Genomic DNA, 17,562 nt, shown 5'->3' on the forward strand with positions numbered 1-17,562 from the left:
ATTAAAGCACCTTCCACATTCTGAGCACTGATACAGTTTCATACCTGTGTGAATCCACTGACGTCTTTGGAGGGTGCCACTCACTTTAAAACTTATCTCACAATTTGAGCACTGATACAATTTATCTACAGTGTGAATGTGCTGGTGTTCTTGGAGATAACACTGTATTCTCAAACTCTTCCCACAGTCTGAGCAGTAATAAGGTTTCTCTCTCGTGTGAATTCAATGGTGTTTTTAGATGGTGCCACTCAGTTTAAAACCCTTTTCACAATCTGAGCACAGATACAATTTATCTCCAGTGTGAATGTGTGGGTGTACTTGGAGATTAATAGGTTGGTTAAAACTCTTCCCACAGTCGATACAGCTTTTCTCATGTGTGAATACACAGGTGTCTTTGGAGACGACTTAGTACTTTAAATCTCTTTTACAAAGTCTGAGCAGCATTTACTTCTCTATTTCTGGTGTTGGTGTCTGTGAGATACAGTAGTGTGGAGAAGAGATGTTTTATGAGCAGTAGAGCTACTACATACCATACACTTTTAATCTTATCTGATTTCCATATTGTGAGAGGCTCTTGCCGGTAGTGTTTGTTTCTTGAAGTAAACTGTAACTGTGTCAGTCCTTTGAAGAAAAGGGAGACTTGCAACAGGAGATTAGGATGTCATTCCTTTCTAGAGGAAACAAAAACATGCCAGAAATCAAAGCACTACAATGGGGAAAAAAATAGAAAATGCTGTGAATACTGAGAAACCATATGTTTGGTTTTGGGGTCAAATGCCTCACCTTTACTCCTCCACTGTACCAACCAGCTTGCATCATACTATGGGCTGTTTTGCTGCCAGTGGAACTGGTACATTGTACAAAGTGGATAGACTAAAACCATCAGTTAGATGGTTAAAACTTGAAAACAATTGGATGTATCCACAGGACAATGGCCTCTACAAATTCTGCATCGCATGGTTAAATATCCAAGCAGAATTCCTCAAAAAATAAAAATGTGCACACTATATTTAATTCATTTTCAAGTTATATGTTGTCCCAAAAAAGACAACTTCATAGAAATCATTGAAAGATCACAATTTCAATGCTATTCATGATAAATATAAACTTCCAATCTACACCTATACTCTTCAACTGTCAACATAGGCCTGTGACACAGCAGAATCAACAATTTTAGTGTAAGTCAAAGCAACAGCATAAAAAGTCGAAATCCATCTAGCCCGTAGCACAGCAATTATAACTGGTGTTTCGGTTGTACTGGGAGGGGTTTTGTTTGTGGGATGTGTCTTGAAAAATACATGCATTTATACTACTATAGCATGGCTTAAACACATCACAGACCACCTTTTGAAGTGGTTTCAGTGATGGGTTGTATCTGGGTTTATTGTGTCTTGTGTGTGTTTACACTTGCATTTTTATGTGGCTGGACCATATCCAGATATTACCCTGGTATGAAGTGACCAGGTGTCAACATGGTCTAACTGTCCACTCTTGTGGATGTCATGCCTCACTGATGGTTATATTGTCAATTTGTACTATACTGTAGAATGTCATATTCCAATACATACATATGGTCAGTAGCCTTCCAATGTGCCTTAAATCAAATAGTTTCTTAGTGTACAGTTTGTGGTGCAAGTACTGCACTGGAAACAAATGTATTTTCTGTACTCTTAATACCTAATGGCACAGGTTGCCAAAAAAAGAAATACAAAACGCTTAGCATGGTCAAATTTAGAACAGGTTCAAACAAACAAACAAAAAGAAAACATTACTTTTAGAGGTACTGACCCTACAGTGGGCTCTAGTTTTAATGTCCTGTTACTGCTCATCTAACATTCACTTTCCACCCTGCACACATTTTCCTCAACACAATTTACATTACATAAAGGGGGGGGGGGGGCAGTCAACCATTTAATGTGGATTACATATTTACATATTCAGATAATGCCAGATCAAAAATATTTTCGCACATATTTTACATTATACACACAAACACACAATGGTATATTATGAGATGAATAAATTAAACTTTTACCTGTTTCATACATTTGTGTTTCTTAAAATTTGAATGTCTGAAGTTCTTCCCACAGTCAGAGCAGAAATACGGTTTCTCTCCAGTGTGAATACGCTGGTGTGTTTTAAGATTACTCAGTTTAATAAAACTCTTCTCACAGTCTGAGCAGTGATATGGTTTCTCCCCAGTGTGAAGTCGCTGGTGTTCTTTGAGATGACTCTGTTGATTAAAGCACTTCCCACATTCTGAGCACTGATACGGTTTCTCCCCAGTGTGAAGGCGTTGGTGTTCTTGGAGATGGCTCTGGACTCTAAAACTTTTCCCACACTCTGGGCACTGATATGGCTTCTCTCCTGTGTGAATCCGCTGGTGTCTTTGGAGGGTGACGCGCAGTCTAAAACTCATCCCACATTCTGTGCAGCAATATGGTTTCTCCCCAGTGTGAATGCGCTGGTGTGTTTTATAGTTACTTGATTTATTAAAATTCTTCCCACACTCTAAGCAGCGATATGGTTTCTCACCAGTGTGAATGCGCTGGTGTGTTTTGAAAGCACTACTGTCTCCGAAACACATCCCACAGTCTGAGCACTGAAATGGTTTCTCACCTGTGTGAATCCGCTGGTGTCTTTGGAGATTACTAAGTATTGTAAAACTCTTCCCACAGTCTGAGCAGCAATGAGTTCTCTTATTTGTATTTTTTTGTGTTTGTCTGTGAGATTTGTTAGTGTGGACAAGAGCATGGGGTGTCTTCTGATCACTGGAGCTACTAGATACCATACTGCAATTTCTAATTTCTCCTGATTTCAACAATGTGAGAGATCCTTCCTTGTTGCATTTCTTGATATGTTTGTGGAAGGACATTTCAAATGCATTGGAAGGCAGTCATTCAAATACGGAAACTTGCAACAATGGGTCAGGATTTCATTCCTTTCTGGAGGGGCAAAAACACAAGTAAGAAAATGGAAAAACAATGCTAGTGCAGTTTTACAAGACAAAGTCATGATACTAGTTATTTTACAAATAACCTGAAAATGTTTGGCAAGAGTATGTTTGGTTTGATGGTTGAATGGCTCATCTTTAGTCTTCCAATATATGAACAGTCAAGCTTTACAGTGGTTGTATAATAAAGTTGGATCTGTTTTACTGCCAGTGGAACTGATATACTGCAACGTGGATGGAAAGGAGAGAGCCACTACCTCAGAATTCTTTAGCGTAACCTCAGATCATCAGCAAGACAGTTAAATCTTGAACACAATCGAGTTCCAAAAGGACAATGACCCCCTCTACCAACTAATAAGCAATCAGAATTCTACCCTGTGTTTATTTTATAGAAAACAATCTTAACAATTAAAACTTAAACACACAATCCTTATTTTTTATTTTTTAAATTAAAGGTTGTTTTCCATTATTTCCAGTCCGTCCACATCCTCAAGCTTTCAGAGAACTATGCACAACTATGGAATAAAATGATCGGAGGAAACGGATAGAAGGCTCCATCCATGTCTGCATCTGTATTTAAAGCAGTCCAGAAGCTGAACCAACACCATAGGATTAACTTACACCCACAAAGTGAATTAGAAGAGGTTACTGAATAAAACTGAATCAAGAAGTATCATGTGTGCCTGTCCTCACTGATAGACTTAAATGACTTAGATTAAAAGTAACAACATGAAAAGTACAAATCTATCTAATGTTCTCCAAACCAACCAGAAAAAAACATCACCCAACATTTAAGCCTAAAAACTAACATTAATCTGCTTCTGTGTCTGCTCAATTTTCAAATGGACATATTTCACGTCTTACTACTTATTAAAGGAGCCCTTTTAGACATTTCCCCACAACGTTGTAAACTCTTAGTAAAAGTGTATGAAAGTGTAGGAGAGTTGTTTACCTTCAGCAGAGCAGCTCCGGAACACTGCGGACTGGACTCTTCCTCGCCTCTTTATTGTCTTGGAGGACCACACTTTTGTAGACCTAGCGCCCCCACTCGGTGCTATTACTACACGAGCAATCAAAAAGCACTGGGTGCTGCATGGCGGAGGAACAGTGAGAACTGCAGTAAAGCAGCCATGTACCATAATGGATCATACATGAATCAATTTTATATAAACTTTACATAATCATTATTAGATACTGCAGTGATGCTACATGCTGCATGCCAGGAGTACTACAGGGCTGATAACCAATGATGTTATAGGTCAGAAGTGATGTGGACCAGTGATGTTACAGGTGGAGGAGCAGTGATGTTGGCTGAGTGCTGGTAGATGGAGGAGCTCATACGTTGCTAAACAACAGCAGTAAGAGCTGTTAGTGAGCACAACTAATGGAGTTCCATAACTTATGTTGGGAAACAAAGACAACACCTCACCACAAGGGCAAATTCCTACATAAGCCAATACAGGTGTGGTGAACCCATTCTCACTTTCTTCCAGCACAAGAAACACATGGGGTATTTAATAAACCCTGTTCCTGCTCCTTGAGTCTCAGCTCCCTTTGAATGAACTGAACATTAAGCTTCCCAGTGATTTGATCATATTCACAAAAAGATCACATCACATTTTATGCTGCTTTAATCTTTGGGAATGGTAAGATTACTGCTGCTGACTTGGGCTATCATTTGTTTTCTCCTCTTTGTCAGAGTAAGTGGTGAAACCATACATTTTTACTCTGTTCTCTGAGCAATTGGAAATTCCGCTTGCAAGCACAACACAGGAGGAAAGAGTACAAACGGGTCACCATGATGTTCATGTTTAAGTCTATTAGAGATTTGTTTAATTAATTCACTGCCAAAAATAAGTGCACAGTCAACACTTTAACAGACTCTAGAACCAAGTCAAATGTCAATTATTCACACAAGTCCTCAAATGGTGCAACCCCCCTCCCCTCAACATGTATGTAACAACATGCACATGTTCAGATCACTATATAAATATAATAAATAAGCACATTTATTTAGTACTAATTAACAAAATTAGTAGTGCTGTTTTATTGTAGTCAGTAGAGGTCACTGTTGCACTGTAGGAAATTAGACAGGTAGAGTTGCATTCTACCTAGCTGTAAATAGACCGTCAATGTGTCAAATCCCATTCTTCTGACAGTCAGTACTGCTTTTAATGTTGGTTTAAGTATTGTGCTCCTACTGTGAACTGAAACTGAATATTGTGTACCTGTACCTATGGTATACTTGGACAATGTAGGCTACAAAACCACTGAAAATGAAGTGTGACCAAATTTGGAAAAATGTAAAACTAGACAGAAAAAAACACATACTCTTACAATACAATAAACCTCCACTTTACAATTGTCCCCAAAGTACAATTCACATTACATCATGGCAGGGAAAATCCAACTTTTGAATATAACAAATATTTATAATTATAATAACAATAGCACATTATGAGAATATTGCACAATTAAACTTTTACCTCCTTAATGCATTTGTGTTTTGTAAAAGCTGAATGTGTGAAGTTAGTCCCACAATCTGAGCAGTAATATGGTTTCTCTCCTGTGTGCATGCGTTGGTGTGTTTTAAGATTACTCAAGTGAATAAAACTCTTCCCACATTCTAAGCAGTGATACAGTTTCTCTCCCGTGTGAATCTGCTGGTGTTCTCGGAGATTACTCTGTACTCTAAAATACTTTCCACACTCCAAACACTGATACGGTTTCTCTCCAGTATGAATCCGCTTGTGTCTTTGGAGATGACTCTGTACTCTAAAACTCTTCCCACAGTCTGAGCAGTGATACGGCTTCTCTCCTGTGTGAATCCGCTGGTGTCTTTGGAGGGTACCACTTTCTTTAAAACTAATCCCACACTCTGTACAATGATAGGGTTTCTCTCCAGTGTGAATACGCCGGTGTATTTTGAGAGTACTTAGTTGATTAAAACTCTTGTCACAGTCTGAGCACTGATATGGTTTCTCTCCAGTGTGAATGCGCTGGTGTTCTTGGAGATGACTCTGGGCTCTAAAACATTTCCCACATTCTGAGCAGTGATACGGCTTCTCTCCCGTATGAATCCGCTGGTGTTTTTGGAGGGTGCCACTTTCTTTAAAACTCTTCCCACACTCCGAACACTGATACGGTTTCTCTCCAGTGTGAATACGCCGGTGTATTTTAAGAGAACTCAGTTCAATAAAACTCTTCCCACAGTCTGAGCAGTGATATGTTTTCTCTCCAATGTGAATACGCTGGTGTTTTTGGAGATTGCTCTGTACCCTAAAACACTTCCCACAATCTGAGCACTGATAGGGTTTCTCTCCTGTGTGAATTCGCTGGTGTCTTTGGAGGGTGCCACTCTCTTTAAAACTCATTCCACACTCTGAACATTGATAGGGTTTCTCTCCTGTGTGAATGCGCTGGTGTCTTTGGAGATAACTCTGTTCTCTAAAGCACTTCCCACATTCAGTGCACTGATAGGGTTTCCCTCCTGTGTGAATGCGCTGGTGTTTTTGTAGATGAGACTGTACCCTAAAACACTTCCCACATTCTGAGCACTGATGGGGTTTTTCTCCTGTGTGAATGTGCTGGTGTCTTTGGAGTTGACTCAGTATTGTAAAACTCTTCCCACAAACTGAACAGCAATGCGGTCTGTCCTTAGATGATTTTTTTAGTGTTTGTCTTCGATATATGTCATTGTGAAGAAGAGCAGTAAATGTTTTTTGAGCAGTGGAACCACTAGATACAATATTCTCACTTTTAATCTCTCCTGATTTCAACATTGTGTGAAACCCTTGTTGGTAAAGTTTCTGTTTGTGAAAGCAAATTTTAACTGTATAGGTCATTTGAAGAACATTGGAAGAGATCTGGATGTCTTTCCTTTCTGGAGAAGAAAAAAAGACATAAAAATCAAGTCAAAGTATTAAAATGGAAAACCTGTGCCAGTGTGGTTTTACAAAACAAAGATATGTTGAGCAATAGTATGTTTTGGTTGGAGATCCAGGAGCATATGTGCCAAAACCATCAGTTCAGGACCAGCTTTTTCCATCCACTGTAACTCTGCTGAACTCTACACTATACCCATAAACTCTACTGCCCATATACAATGCACATACTGAACACACTAGACATATCCAGTGGCATCCACTAAAACACAATGTACCATACACTGTACACAATGTACATATTTGTTCTGTATATTATGAATTAGGTATTCAGCACTCTATATAAGTATACAAAGAAAGATATACACAATTTGTACATATCTTTCTTTGTATACTTACAATATGCAGAGTTCATTCCAAACCAGAGTAATATTTTGACACACACACACACACACACACACACACATATATATATATATATATATATATATGTGTGTGTGTGTGTGTGTGTATATGTATATATAATATCAAACTATTACTCCCTGGTTTGTAATGAACTATTATATCAGCTCCACTGACGATATAGGAACACTTTGTAGACTGTAGTTCTGTAGTTCCACCTAAGAGTGTCTAATAGGCCGGACAGACTCCACCACACACCCTACCACCATGTCAGTATTTACTCATATTGCTTGTGTTTGTTCATATGCCTTGTACTCACCTTGGGTGTCATGTTTAATGTGGTGTTACTCTTGTATTATTGCTGGATTACTGTAAAGCTGCTTCGCTATACTTTCTTTACATTTTTAAGAAGTTATTTTAAATCTACATTCGCTTTAAAGAAGCATCAGAACGACATGTGACAGTAGCCCAGTAGTAGTTCTGGTAGTAAACACCTAGGCAGAGGTACAAAAGTAGCAGTCTAAAAAAAATCTACTTAAGTACAGAGTAAATTCTAGTACTGTAAACTTCAGTTCATCCAGCATCCATAAACAGAGGAACTGCAGGGTGTTAGACTCTATTCTGCTGTGTTTGGATATTTGTGATTTAAAATAAGACACAGATATGAGTGATCTACAGTAAAACAGTTCAGGGGCTGAACCCACACAACACTATTAACTAAACCCAGAAAAGGAATCAGGAGATAAATGTTAATGACTGAAACTGATTCATGAAGCTTTACTTCTTACTGACAGACTTTAGTAAAAATAAAAGTATCATCCAAACATCACCCAAAATCACAATTTGAGCTAACATTACCCCTCTCGGCTCAGTCTATATGAAGCTGCTTCTGTTAGCCCATATATTTCACATCTTATTGTTTAAAAAGGGAACATTTCTCCACCCATTTCTGTAAGAGTAAACTGTAAATACAGTGTAAACACAGTGTAATCAGTGTGTAAACAGTGTAGAAGAGCTGTTTACCTTCAGCAGAGCAGCTCCTGTTCCTCTAGAAGAACACTGCGGACCAGGATCTTCTTCATCTCCTCTTTATTTTATTTGGAGAACCACAGCTGTAAAAGTAGCGCCCCCATCTGGAATGCAGGAACACTCACATTAGGACCATGATCACCCGCTTCTTGTGTCTTCTCATTGAATACCAAACTTGTTAGATAATTAAGATGATGTTGAAAAATACTAGAATATCAACCTTGAAATTAAATGAAATTTCAACTATTTGATTTACACCAGGCTAACAGGCCATAGGTGAAAATACATAAAGTTTTATTGTTACACAAAAGTGGATAACAAAGAAACAATTGTTGGCTGCATAATTATTCACCACATCCCCTACTCAGTAGACCCACTTGAAACTATATGTGTTTGTTTAGATTTGCCCCCCTTCTACACATATTCAGATTTAAAAACAGGTCCACACAGTCAAAAACACCAGCATGAGCATGCTAATCTTGTATGGGGGAAAGTACCTCATAAAGAGACAATGAAATCAAAATAAAATGAAAAAGGAAGAAAACAGGTTTAACGCTAAATTACACACTACTCTCTATGTAGTGTGCTTTGCAAGTCATGAAATGACAGATTCTAAATGATATATTTGTAATAAAACAGTATTTACATTCATGTATATGTCAAAATCTGAAATTTAGTGCTATCTGCGTGCAGACATTGTAGCTTTATGACTTATGTAGTTCACTACATAGAGAAGAAAGGAGGTGTCAGGGATTCAGCCAGAAACATGCATGTACAGTTATATCAGCATTTTCACAAAGCTGTGTTTTCCCTGTCCACACAACAAAACTGAAAACATGAGTTTTTTTTTTGTTGTTTTTTTTTTAACTTTGGAGAACGTTTTTGAAACACTTCATTTTCTGTAACCAAAAATTTAATTTTTATGTGAATGTTAGCAAAACCTCAGTTTTAATAAATAATAAATGGATACATGTGACCAAAGCATGTTAGTGGAGTGGAACTTCCACTTGCCACACACCACTCCAGCTTTACAACATTTGCAGGATTTCAGTTTCCCCACTTAGCGCTCGCAGTGAAATTAGCTGTTGATCACCTTAAAACGCAGCATAAAGGCTAGACATAGTTTTCAAAGAAGCTGTATTATGGCCCAGTATCAGGAGATGTATGGAGGCAATATTGGAATAATCACTTTGAGAGGAATTGACACCACAGTGTCACAGTTGTCAATGCTATTCAGATTACTACATGGAAGGAAACAAATCCAACTTTTCAGAATTTATTCAGATAATGTCAGGAGAAACATTTTCACACATTACATTAAATATTATTTCCACAACAGTACATCATGGGAATATTGCACAATTAAACTTTCTCTTTCTTAATGCAACTGTGTTTCTTAAAATGTGAACATCTGAAACTCATCCCACACTCTGAGCAGTGATGCAGTTTCTGTCCCATGTGAAGGTGCTGGTGTTTTTGCAGGGCGTCACACTCTTGAAAACTCATTCCACAGTCTGAGCAGTGAAACGGTTCTTCTCTTGTATGAATTTGCTGGTGTTTTTTGAAAGTACTACTCTGTCTAAAACTTTTCCCACACTCTGAACAGTGATGTGGTTTCTCTCCAGTGTGAATGAGCTGGTGCTTTTGAAGGTGACTCTGTACTCTAAAACACTTTCCACACTCTGAGCAGTAATACGGTTTCTCTCCAGTGTGAATGCGCTGGTGATTTTTGAAGGTACTGCTCTGTCTAAAACTCATCCCGCAGTCCGCGCAGTGGTACAGTTTTTCACCTGTATGAATGTGTTGGTGTTTTCTAAAGGTATTACTCTCCCTAAAACTCTTCCCACAGTCTAAGCAGTGATACGGTTTCTCTCCTGTGTGAATACGCTGGTGCTTTTGGAGATGAGTCTGTTGATTGAAGCTCTTCCCACAGTCGAAGCAGTGATACGGTTTCGCTCCAGTGTGAATACGCTGATGTGTTCGGAGATGACTCTGTTGATTAAAGTTTTTCCCACAGTCTGAGCAGTGATATGGTTTCACTCCAGTGTGAATACGCTGGTGTGCTTGGAGATGAATCTGTTGACTAAAACTCTTCCCACAATATGAGCAGCAATGAGTTCTCTCATTACCTGTATTTTTTGGGGGTTGTGCGTGAGATATACCAGTGTGGAGAAGAGCAGTAAATGTTTTCTGAGCGCTGGAGCTACTAGATACCATACTCTCACTTTTGCTCTCTCCTGATTTTAACATTGTGATTTCCTTGTTTTGTTTTAAAGAAGTTATGCAAGTTTTAACTGCATAGGAGAGCAGTTATTGGAAGACGACCACGACTTAGAACAGGAGGTCATAACCTGTTCTCATTGATCTCTTCAGCCAGCTCCTGGCCTAGCGTGTTGTGCCCAATGTTTAAAATAGTCTTGCATTGGATCCACAACTTCCTGTAAAATACAGCAGAATACAGCAGATCAGGGAGATGACTCTATTTCAATCCAATTGTTATTATTACCACCATTAACCATCATTATTACTTTTATTATGAAGACATTTTTACCATTTATCAATGATTTATGAATCATTTTTGACCAGAGGAGTCTCAGGGAGTTCTTCGCTGTACTGTGGTTTCTCGCTTGCTCACCTGGGGTTTCATGTTTTATGTGTTGTTGCTCTTTTGTCTTATTATTGGCTTACAATACTTCAACATTACAAATCAGTCCTGATTCTCCTCGACCTCTCTGCAGTTTTTGATACTGTGAAGCACAAGATCCTCCTTGTGTCCTCACCAGCCTTGGTATTACCAGCTCGGCATGGCGATGATTTGCATCGTACCTACAGGAACTCTCATACCAGGCAGCATAGTCTCCCCACTGGCATTCCACAAGGCTCAGTGCTTGGTCCTTTTCTTTTCTCACTTTACACTGGCTCTCTTGGTAAAATAATATCCTCTTATGGATTCTCTTACCTTTCCTACTGTGTATCCTGGGAACTGCTAGACCTCACAATTCAAGATTCAAGATTCAAGAGTTTTATTGTCATATGCACAGCCGAAACAGACAGTTACGCTGTACAATGAAATTCTTACTTTGCTGTCCCTCCATTCACCAATAGATAAAGATAACAAAAAAGAAATTAATAATAAAAAATATATACAAAATAAATAAAGTATAATAATATAAGTTGAAGTAAATAAAATTAAAGTAAACTTTTTCCTTTTTTACAATAAAAAAAAAATGAAAAAAAAATATGCCATCTCCTTTGAGAACTCACTGGTCACTCCATCAACAGAAGTTCGAAGCCTTGGAGTAGTCATGGATGATCAGTTATCGTTCTCAAGTCATTTCGCAAATCTGACACGGTCATGCAGATTTCTCCTTTTAAACATCCAGAGAATTTGACCCTTCCTCTTTAGAGAGGCCACCCAGGTGCTTGTTCAGGCACCCATTTCTGCAAAAGTAAACTGTAAACAGAGTGTAAACAGAGTGTAAACACAGTGTAAACAGAGTGTAAACACAGTGTAAACAGAGTGTAAAAGTGTAGAAGAGCTGTTTACCTTCAGCAGAGCAGCTCCTGTTCCTCTAGAAGAACACTGCGGACCAGGATCTTCTTCTACTCCGCTTCACTGTCTTTGAAGAACCACAGTTGTAGAACTAGCGCCCCCACCTGGACTACAGGGGGACTCACACTGAAACCAGGCTTTCAATGTGTCTCTGAAACCATGTGATCAACCACCCCAACCCAAAACAATTCCTAATTAAATTATCAACTTGTTAGTAAAATAAATCCGAAGACTTAAGTCTCCAGTTTATTTCCAAACAGGTTTGAAGTGATTTAACCTTGAACTGAAATGAAATTTCAACTATTTAATTTACACATGTCTAACAGGTCATAGGTGAAAATACATATAGTTTTATTGTTACACAAGTGTTGACTGAAAAAAGTAAATCATTATTCAAGCTGCACCATACTTGTAGAATCCCCCCTGGCAACAACTGCAGCAAGTCCGTTTCACTATTGTGTCACTTATAAAACATGGAGAATTCTGTTAAGATTTTTTTAGTAACTGTAAAACTGTGTGGGAAGCATTTATTAGGAACAACAGGTGTCATTACATGGCACATGGTTACCAGACAGACACATTTTGCCCACTGCTCTGGGTGTGTGTGTGTGTCTGCCCCTAGTCCACTAGTGTGTGTGTGTGTGTGTGTGTGTATGTGTTCACCACTACAGATGGGTCAAATACGGAGGACACATTTCGCTGTACATAGTACAGTGACAAATGCATGCACCCTTACCTTTTTTAAATAACCTGGAAATATTGAGCAGTATATTTGTTTTTATGGTTGAATGATTTACCTTCTTCCACTGTCCCACAATACTGTTTATAAATTTGTTGCAGTTTTTCCCCTTTTTCTTCCAATTTGAAAGCTGGTCCTGTGTTATAATCTTGCTGGGAGACCTTTTATACAAAAAGAATACAGAACTCTGCATATTTCCAGGTTTAAACAAAGGACGGGGACAAATGTAGACACAGTTGCCCTAAATATGGGTAGGCATAAATATGCAGTGCATTGGCATGGTACAAATGCTCACAAGCAAGTTTCCTGCCTTTGTCATGTTAACTTAATTAAAGCTTATCACAAGCTTGGACAGTAAGTAGCCTAGACACTCTGTACTTTGAAAGTCATCACACAGTCTGAGCAGTAATAGGGTTTTTCTCCTGTGATTGCACTGTCTTTTGGAAGGGTGCCCCTCACTTTACAACCACAGCCTGGACCACATTCATCCGCTGGTGTTCTTGCAGATTACTCTGTACTTTAAAACACTTTCCACATTCTGAGCAGTGAAACAGTTTCTCTCCTGTGTGAATGCGCTGGTGTTTTCAAAGATTACTCAGTACTGTAAAACACTTCCCACAGGCTGAGTAGCAGTGAATTCTCACCTTACTTGTATTTTGTTTGCATGTTTGTCTCCGAGATATATTAGTTTGAAGAAAAGAAAATGAACAATAATGTTAAGCAGTGATATGGTTTTTATCCAGTATGAATGCATCTGTGTTTTTGGAGATTCAGTACTGTAAAACTCTTCTCACAATCTGTGCAGCAATGGGCTCTCTCTTTATTTGTATTTTTTGGTGTTTTTCGATTTTAGTGTGGAGACTAGCAGATGTTTTCTGAGACCTGGAGCTACTAGATACCATACTCTCACTTAATATCCTTCTTGGCAACATTTTTTATGTTTGTGAAGACAAGGTCTGACTGAATAGGAAAGTTCTGATTAAGAACAGAAGAACACTTTCAAAAAGAAAGGTGGTTGTGGAAGTGTTGAAATATTCTTTTATGCATCTTGAAAACTACCATCACTTAAAATCACAGACTTAAGAGCTAATATTAGTTTAATTAGCCTAGTGTAGATAAAGGCTGCTTCTGTCAGTTCACATACTTTACATTCAGGGTAAACTCTGGTTATCCAGGTAAAAACATACCCTACACTGCAAAAAAAGCTGGTTGTGGTGGTACACAAACTTAGGGCTTGTTTAGTTGTTTTCATTTGAGTTTGATTGACTAGCTTGTCCATTAGCGCTGCCAACCTGACAAAGCTAGTCATCATACTGATTGCCCAGCTTGGTTAAGTTGTTCATACTGGTGGACCACCATGATCAGGCTAGGTTTGCTAGGTAGGTCAACAAAGCAGTGACATTCTGGTCGAGTATCTTGGTCAAGCTAGTAGACCACCTAACCCTCAACGGAAAACATGTCCTATGCAGGTTAAGAGCTAAGATGGCCAAATCACAGATTAGAAGAGGTGAGACACCTTACTGAGTTCTGGTACAAAGATAAAATTTTCTCTCTGAACATTACCAAGACAAAAGAGATGACTGTGGTTCACACAATGAACACATGATGGATACATAATGGACATCCGCTCCAAATACAAATTATGTTTACATATTTCCATATACTCACAATAATACAACAAGGGAATCCCCCTCCCCCCTGCAATGAGCCATTGTCCTCATAATGCACAAATAATTTTTCAGCTTCTTAATGCATTTCTGTTTCTTGGAGTTTGGATATTTGACATTTCTCCAACAGTCTCAGCAGTGATGTGGTTTCTCTCCTGTGTGAATGCGCTGGTGTTTCCCGAGGGTACCACTCTCTTTAAAGCTCTTTCCGCACTCTGAGCACTGATACGGTTTCTCTCCAGTGTGAATACGCCGGTGTATTTTAAGATTAGCATGTTGCCTAAAACTCATTCCACAATCTGAGCAGGGATACGGTTTCTCTCCTGTGTGAATGCGCTGATGTTTCCTGAGGGTGCCACTCTCTTTAAAATTCTTCCCACACTCTGAGCAATGATACGGTTTCTCCCCAGTGTGAATACGCCTGTGTAATTGGAGATTAGCATGTTGCTTAAAACTCCTTCCACAGTCTGCGCAGTGATAGGGTTTTTCTCCTGTGTGAATGCGCTGGTGTGTTCGGAGGTGAGTCTGTTGATTAAAACTCTTCCCACACTCTGAGCAGTGAAATGGTTTCTCTCCAGTGTGAATGCGCTGGTGTGTTCTGAGGTGAGTCTGTTGATTAAAACTCTTCCCACAGTCTGAGCAGTGATACGGTGTCTCTCCTGTGTGAATGCGTTGGTGTTTTTGGAGTGTACCACCTTCTCTGAAACTCCTTCCACAATCTGAACAGTAATACGGTTTCTCTCCTGTGTGAATGCGCTGGTGTGTTTTAAAGGTACTACTTTGTCTAAAACTCTTCCCACAGTCTGAGCAGTGATACGGTTTCTCTCCAGTGTGAATGCGCTGGTGTTTTTGGAAATGACCATGTACTCTGAAACTCCTTCCACACTCTGAGCAGTAATACGGTTTCTCTCCAGTGTGAATGCGTCGGTGTGTTTTGAGGATACCAATCTCTCTAAAACTCTGTCCACACTCTGAGCAGTGATACGGTTTCTCTCCTGTGTGAATGCGCTGGTGTGTTTTGAGGGTACCAATCTCTCTAAAACTCTGTCCACACTCTGAGCAGTGATACGGTTTCTCTTGTGTGTGAATGCGTTGGTGTTTTTGGAGAATTCCCTGTTTTCTAAAACTCTTCTCACAGTCTGAGCACTGATATGGTTTTTCTTCTGTGTGAATGCGCTGGTGTTTTTGGAGATGACCTTGTTTTCTAAAACTCTTCCCACAATCTGAGCAGCAATGAGTTCTTTCTTTACTTGTATAATTGGGTGTTTGTCTGTAATGCATATTAATGTGAAAATTAGCAGACATTTTCTGAGAACTGAAGCTACTAGCACTTTTAATCTTTTCTGATCTTAACATCATGATTCTTTGTGTTTCTTGACATATTTGTTAAAATAAATGGCTGCTTTGGAAAGTGGTTATTAGAAACAGAAGACTTGCAACAGGAGATCAGGAGGTCATTCCACCCTGGAGGAATAAAAAAAAGCAACCATAATTTAGGCAAAAATCAAAGAGAACGAAACATGGTGGTAGTATCATCACAAATTTTTGGTATTGTAAGAACATGGTGTGACTCCTAAAAGAGTATATATAAATCTCTAAATCTTCTAGCAGTGGATGGAGAAACTGTAAATAACTGCTCCAGAGGCCAGACCCAATGACAGTTACCAGTAAGTTCTTACTCAGTAACGCTGACCTTTTCCCTCACTAGATTATCATTTAAAACAAGAAATGAAGAAGTGACAGTAGTAAAAAATAGTAGCAGAAAACAAACTACAGTATCAGATGTACAAATATCTATTTGAATACAAATCTGGATCTTCTAGAACTGCAGTGTATTTTCAGTCTATACAGCATCTCTCAGCAGAAGCTAAACCAACACAACAACATTAACTTAAACTTATAATAAGAACCAGGAGCTAAAATGTAATGACTAAAATGGAACTGGACAAAGCACATCAGGTACCTTTCCTCGATGAAAGTGAAATAAAAATATCAGCATTTACACTGAAGAAAGCAGAAATCTTAGGTGTTTCTTACATGTACCTGAACAAATGTGACTATTGTTCCTACCCACTGCTGATGTTCTCCACCCAACTAGAAAAACATCACCCAAAAACTGAGCTAATATTACCCTGCTCAGCTCAGTCTGGAAGAGACTGGTGTTTCTCACATAGTTTGCATCTTACTGTTCAAAAAGAGAACATTTCTCTATTAGTTTGTGTAGGAGTGAGCTGTAAACAGAGTGTAAACAGTGTAGAAGAGTATTTTACCTTCAGCAGAGCAGCCCCTGTTCCTTTATAAGAACACTGCAGTTCTTCTTCTATGCTTTATTGTCTTAGCAGAACAAAATCTGCAAAACTAGTGCCCCCACCTGGCCTGCAGGGGGACTGACACTTGAACCTCCTGGTCACTGTGGCTCTGAAACATTTACATTTACATTTATGGAATTTAGCATTTTCATTTATAGCATTTACATTACATTTATGGCATTTAGCATTTTTCTTGGGTAAAAGCAAAGCACTTTGTAAGTCGCTCTGGATAAGAGCGACTTACAAAGTGCTTTGCTATTTACCCAAGAAAAATAACCATGAAAACCATGTAATCACTCTGCCTCTTGCATCTTGCATTTTTTTTTATTGAGGGCAGAATAATTATTTTATCATCCAGGCAGAGTCCTCCTAAATCATGAGCAGGTTCTTCCTTTCTTTCTGATGGTCTTCTGTTACATTCATACCCAGCTGTCAATTCCTCACTTTCATCTACTGTGCTGACTACTGCCCCCAGTCAGGACGATCATTCACTGTACAATGCCTACTGTTACTAATTGCTTGTATGATCTAGCATACTGTGATGCCTTTACCTTTTGTATAGAAATTTAACAATATATACTTTTGAGTAAAATAAACTAAAAACTATGTACATTGTGGGGGAAATGGCCTTTTTAGAAAACCATTTTAGGGAAGTCATTGGTTAACAACTTACAGCTAGTTGGTCATTGCGCATTCAGACTCCTATTATACTGTCTGGAAGAAGACATCTAATAAAGGAAGACATGCTGACCTCCTGAAAGTGTTGCTCTGTCCTCTGAGAAATGAATGATTAAGAGGGGATGCTGTGAGGACAATTTCCTTCACCAGAAAGAGGAAGGGGTTTGACAGACTCACTTACATATTCAAATGCCCACCCCATGGATGAAATCCTGTAAATGCCACACAAAGAAAAAAGATTATGATTAAATTTACACTGTGTCATTTATCATATACATTGTGTTGAATGTTTTACAGTGTAATAACCTGAAACCAATCACAAAGATATGCTGGTAGGTGGTTTGGTTA

At 38.8% G+C, this 17,562-nt stretch overlaps 1 protein-coding gene across 1 annotated transcript; it reads right to left on the reverse strand.

The window, feature by feature from the left end:
• Positions 1-4,769: 4,769 nt before the first annotated feature.
• Positions 4,770-16,541, reverse strand: LOC140549583 (uncharacterized). Its single transcript, XM_072673334.1, has 5 exons — positions 16,498-16,541; positions 14,365-15,691; positions 9,843-10,397; positions 6,196-6,398; positions 4,770-6,111 (listed from the first exon to the last, which is right to left on the reverse strand). Exons 2-5 carry the CDS (start codon positions 15,584-15,586, stop codon positions 5,428-5,430), a joined length of 2,664 nt encoding a protein of 887 aa, XP_072529435.1. The 5' UTR covers positions 15,587-15,691; positions 16,498-16,541; the 3' UTR covers positions 4,770-5,427.
• Between the last annotated feature and the right edge of the window lie 1,021 nt (positions 16,542-17,562).

The sequence above is a fragment of the Salminus brasiliensis genome, chromosome 2 (genome assembly GCF_030463535.1).
Source record: "Salminus brasiliensis chromosome 2, fSalBra1.hap2, whole genome shotgun sequence".
Classification (NCBI taxonomy): Eukaryota; Metazoa; Chordata; class Actinopteri; order Characiformes; family Bryconidae; genus Salminus; species Salminus brasiliensis.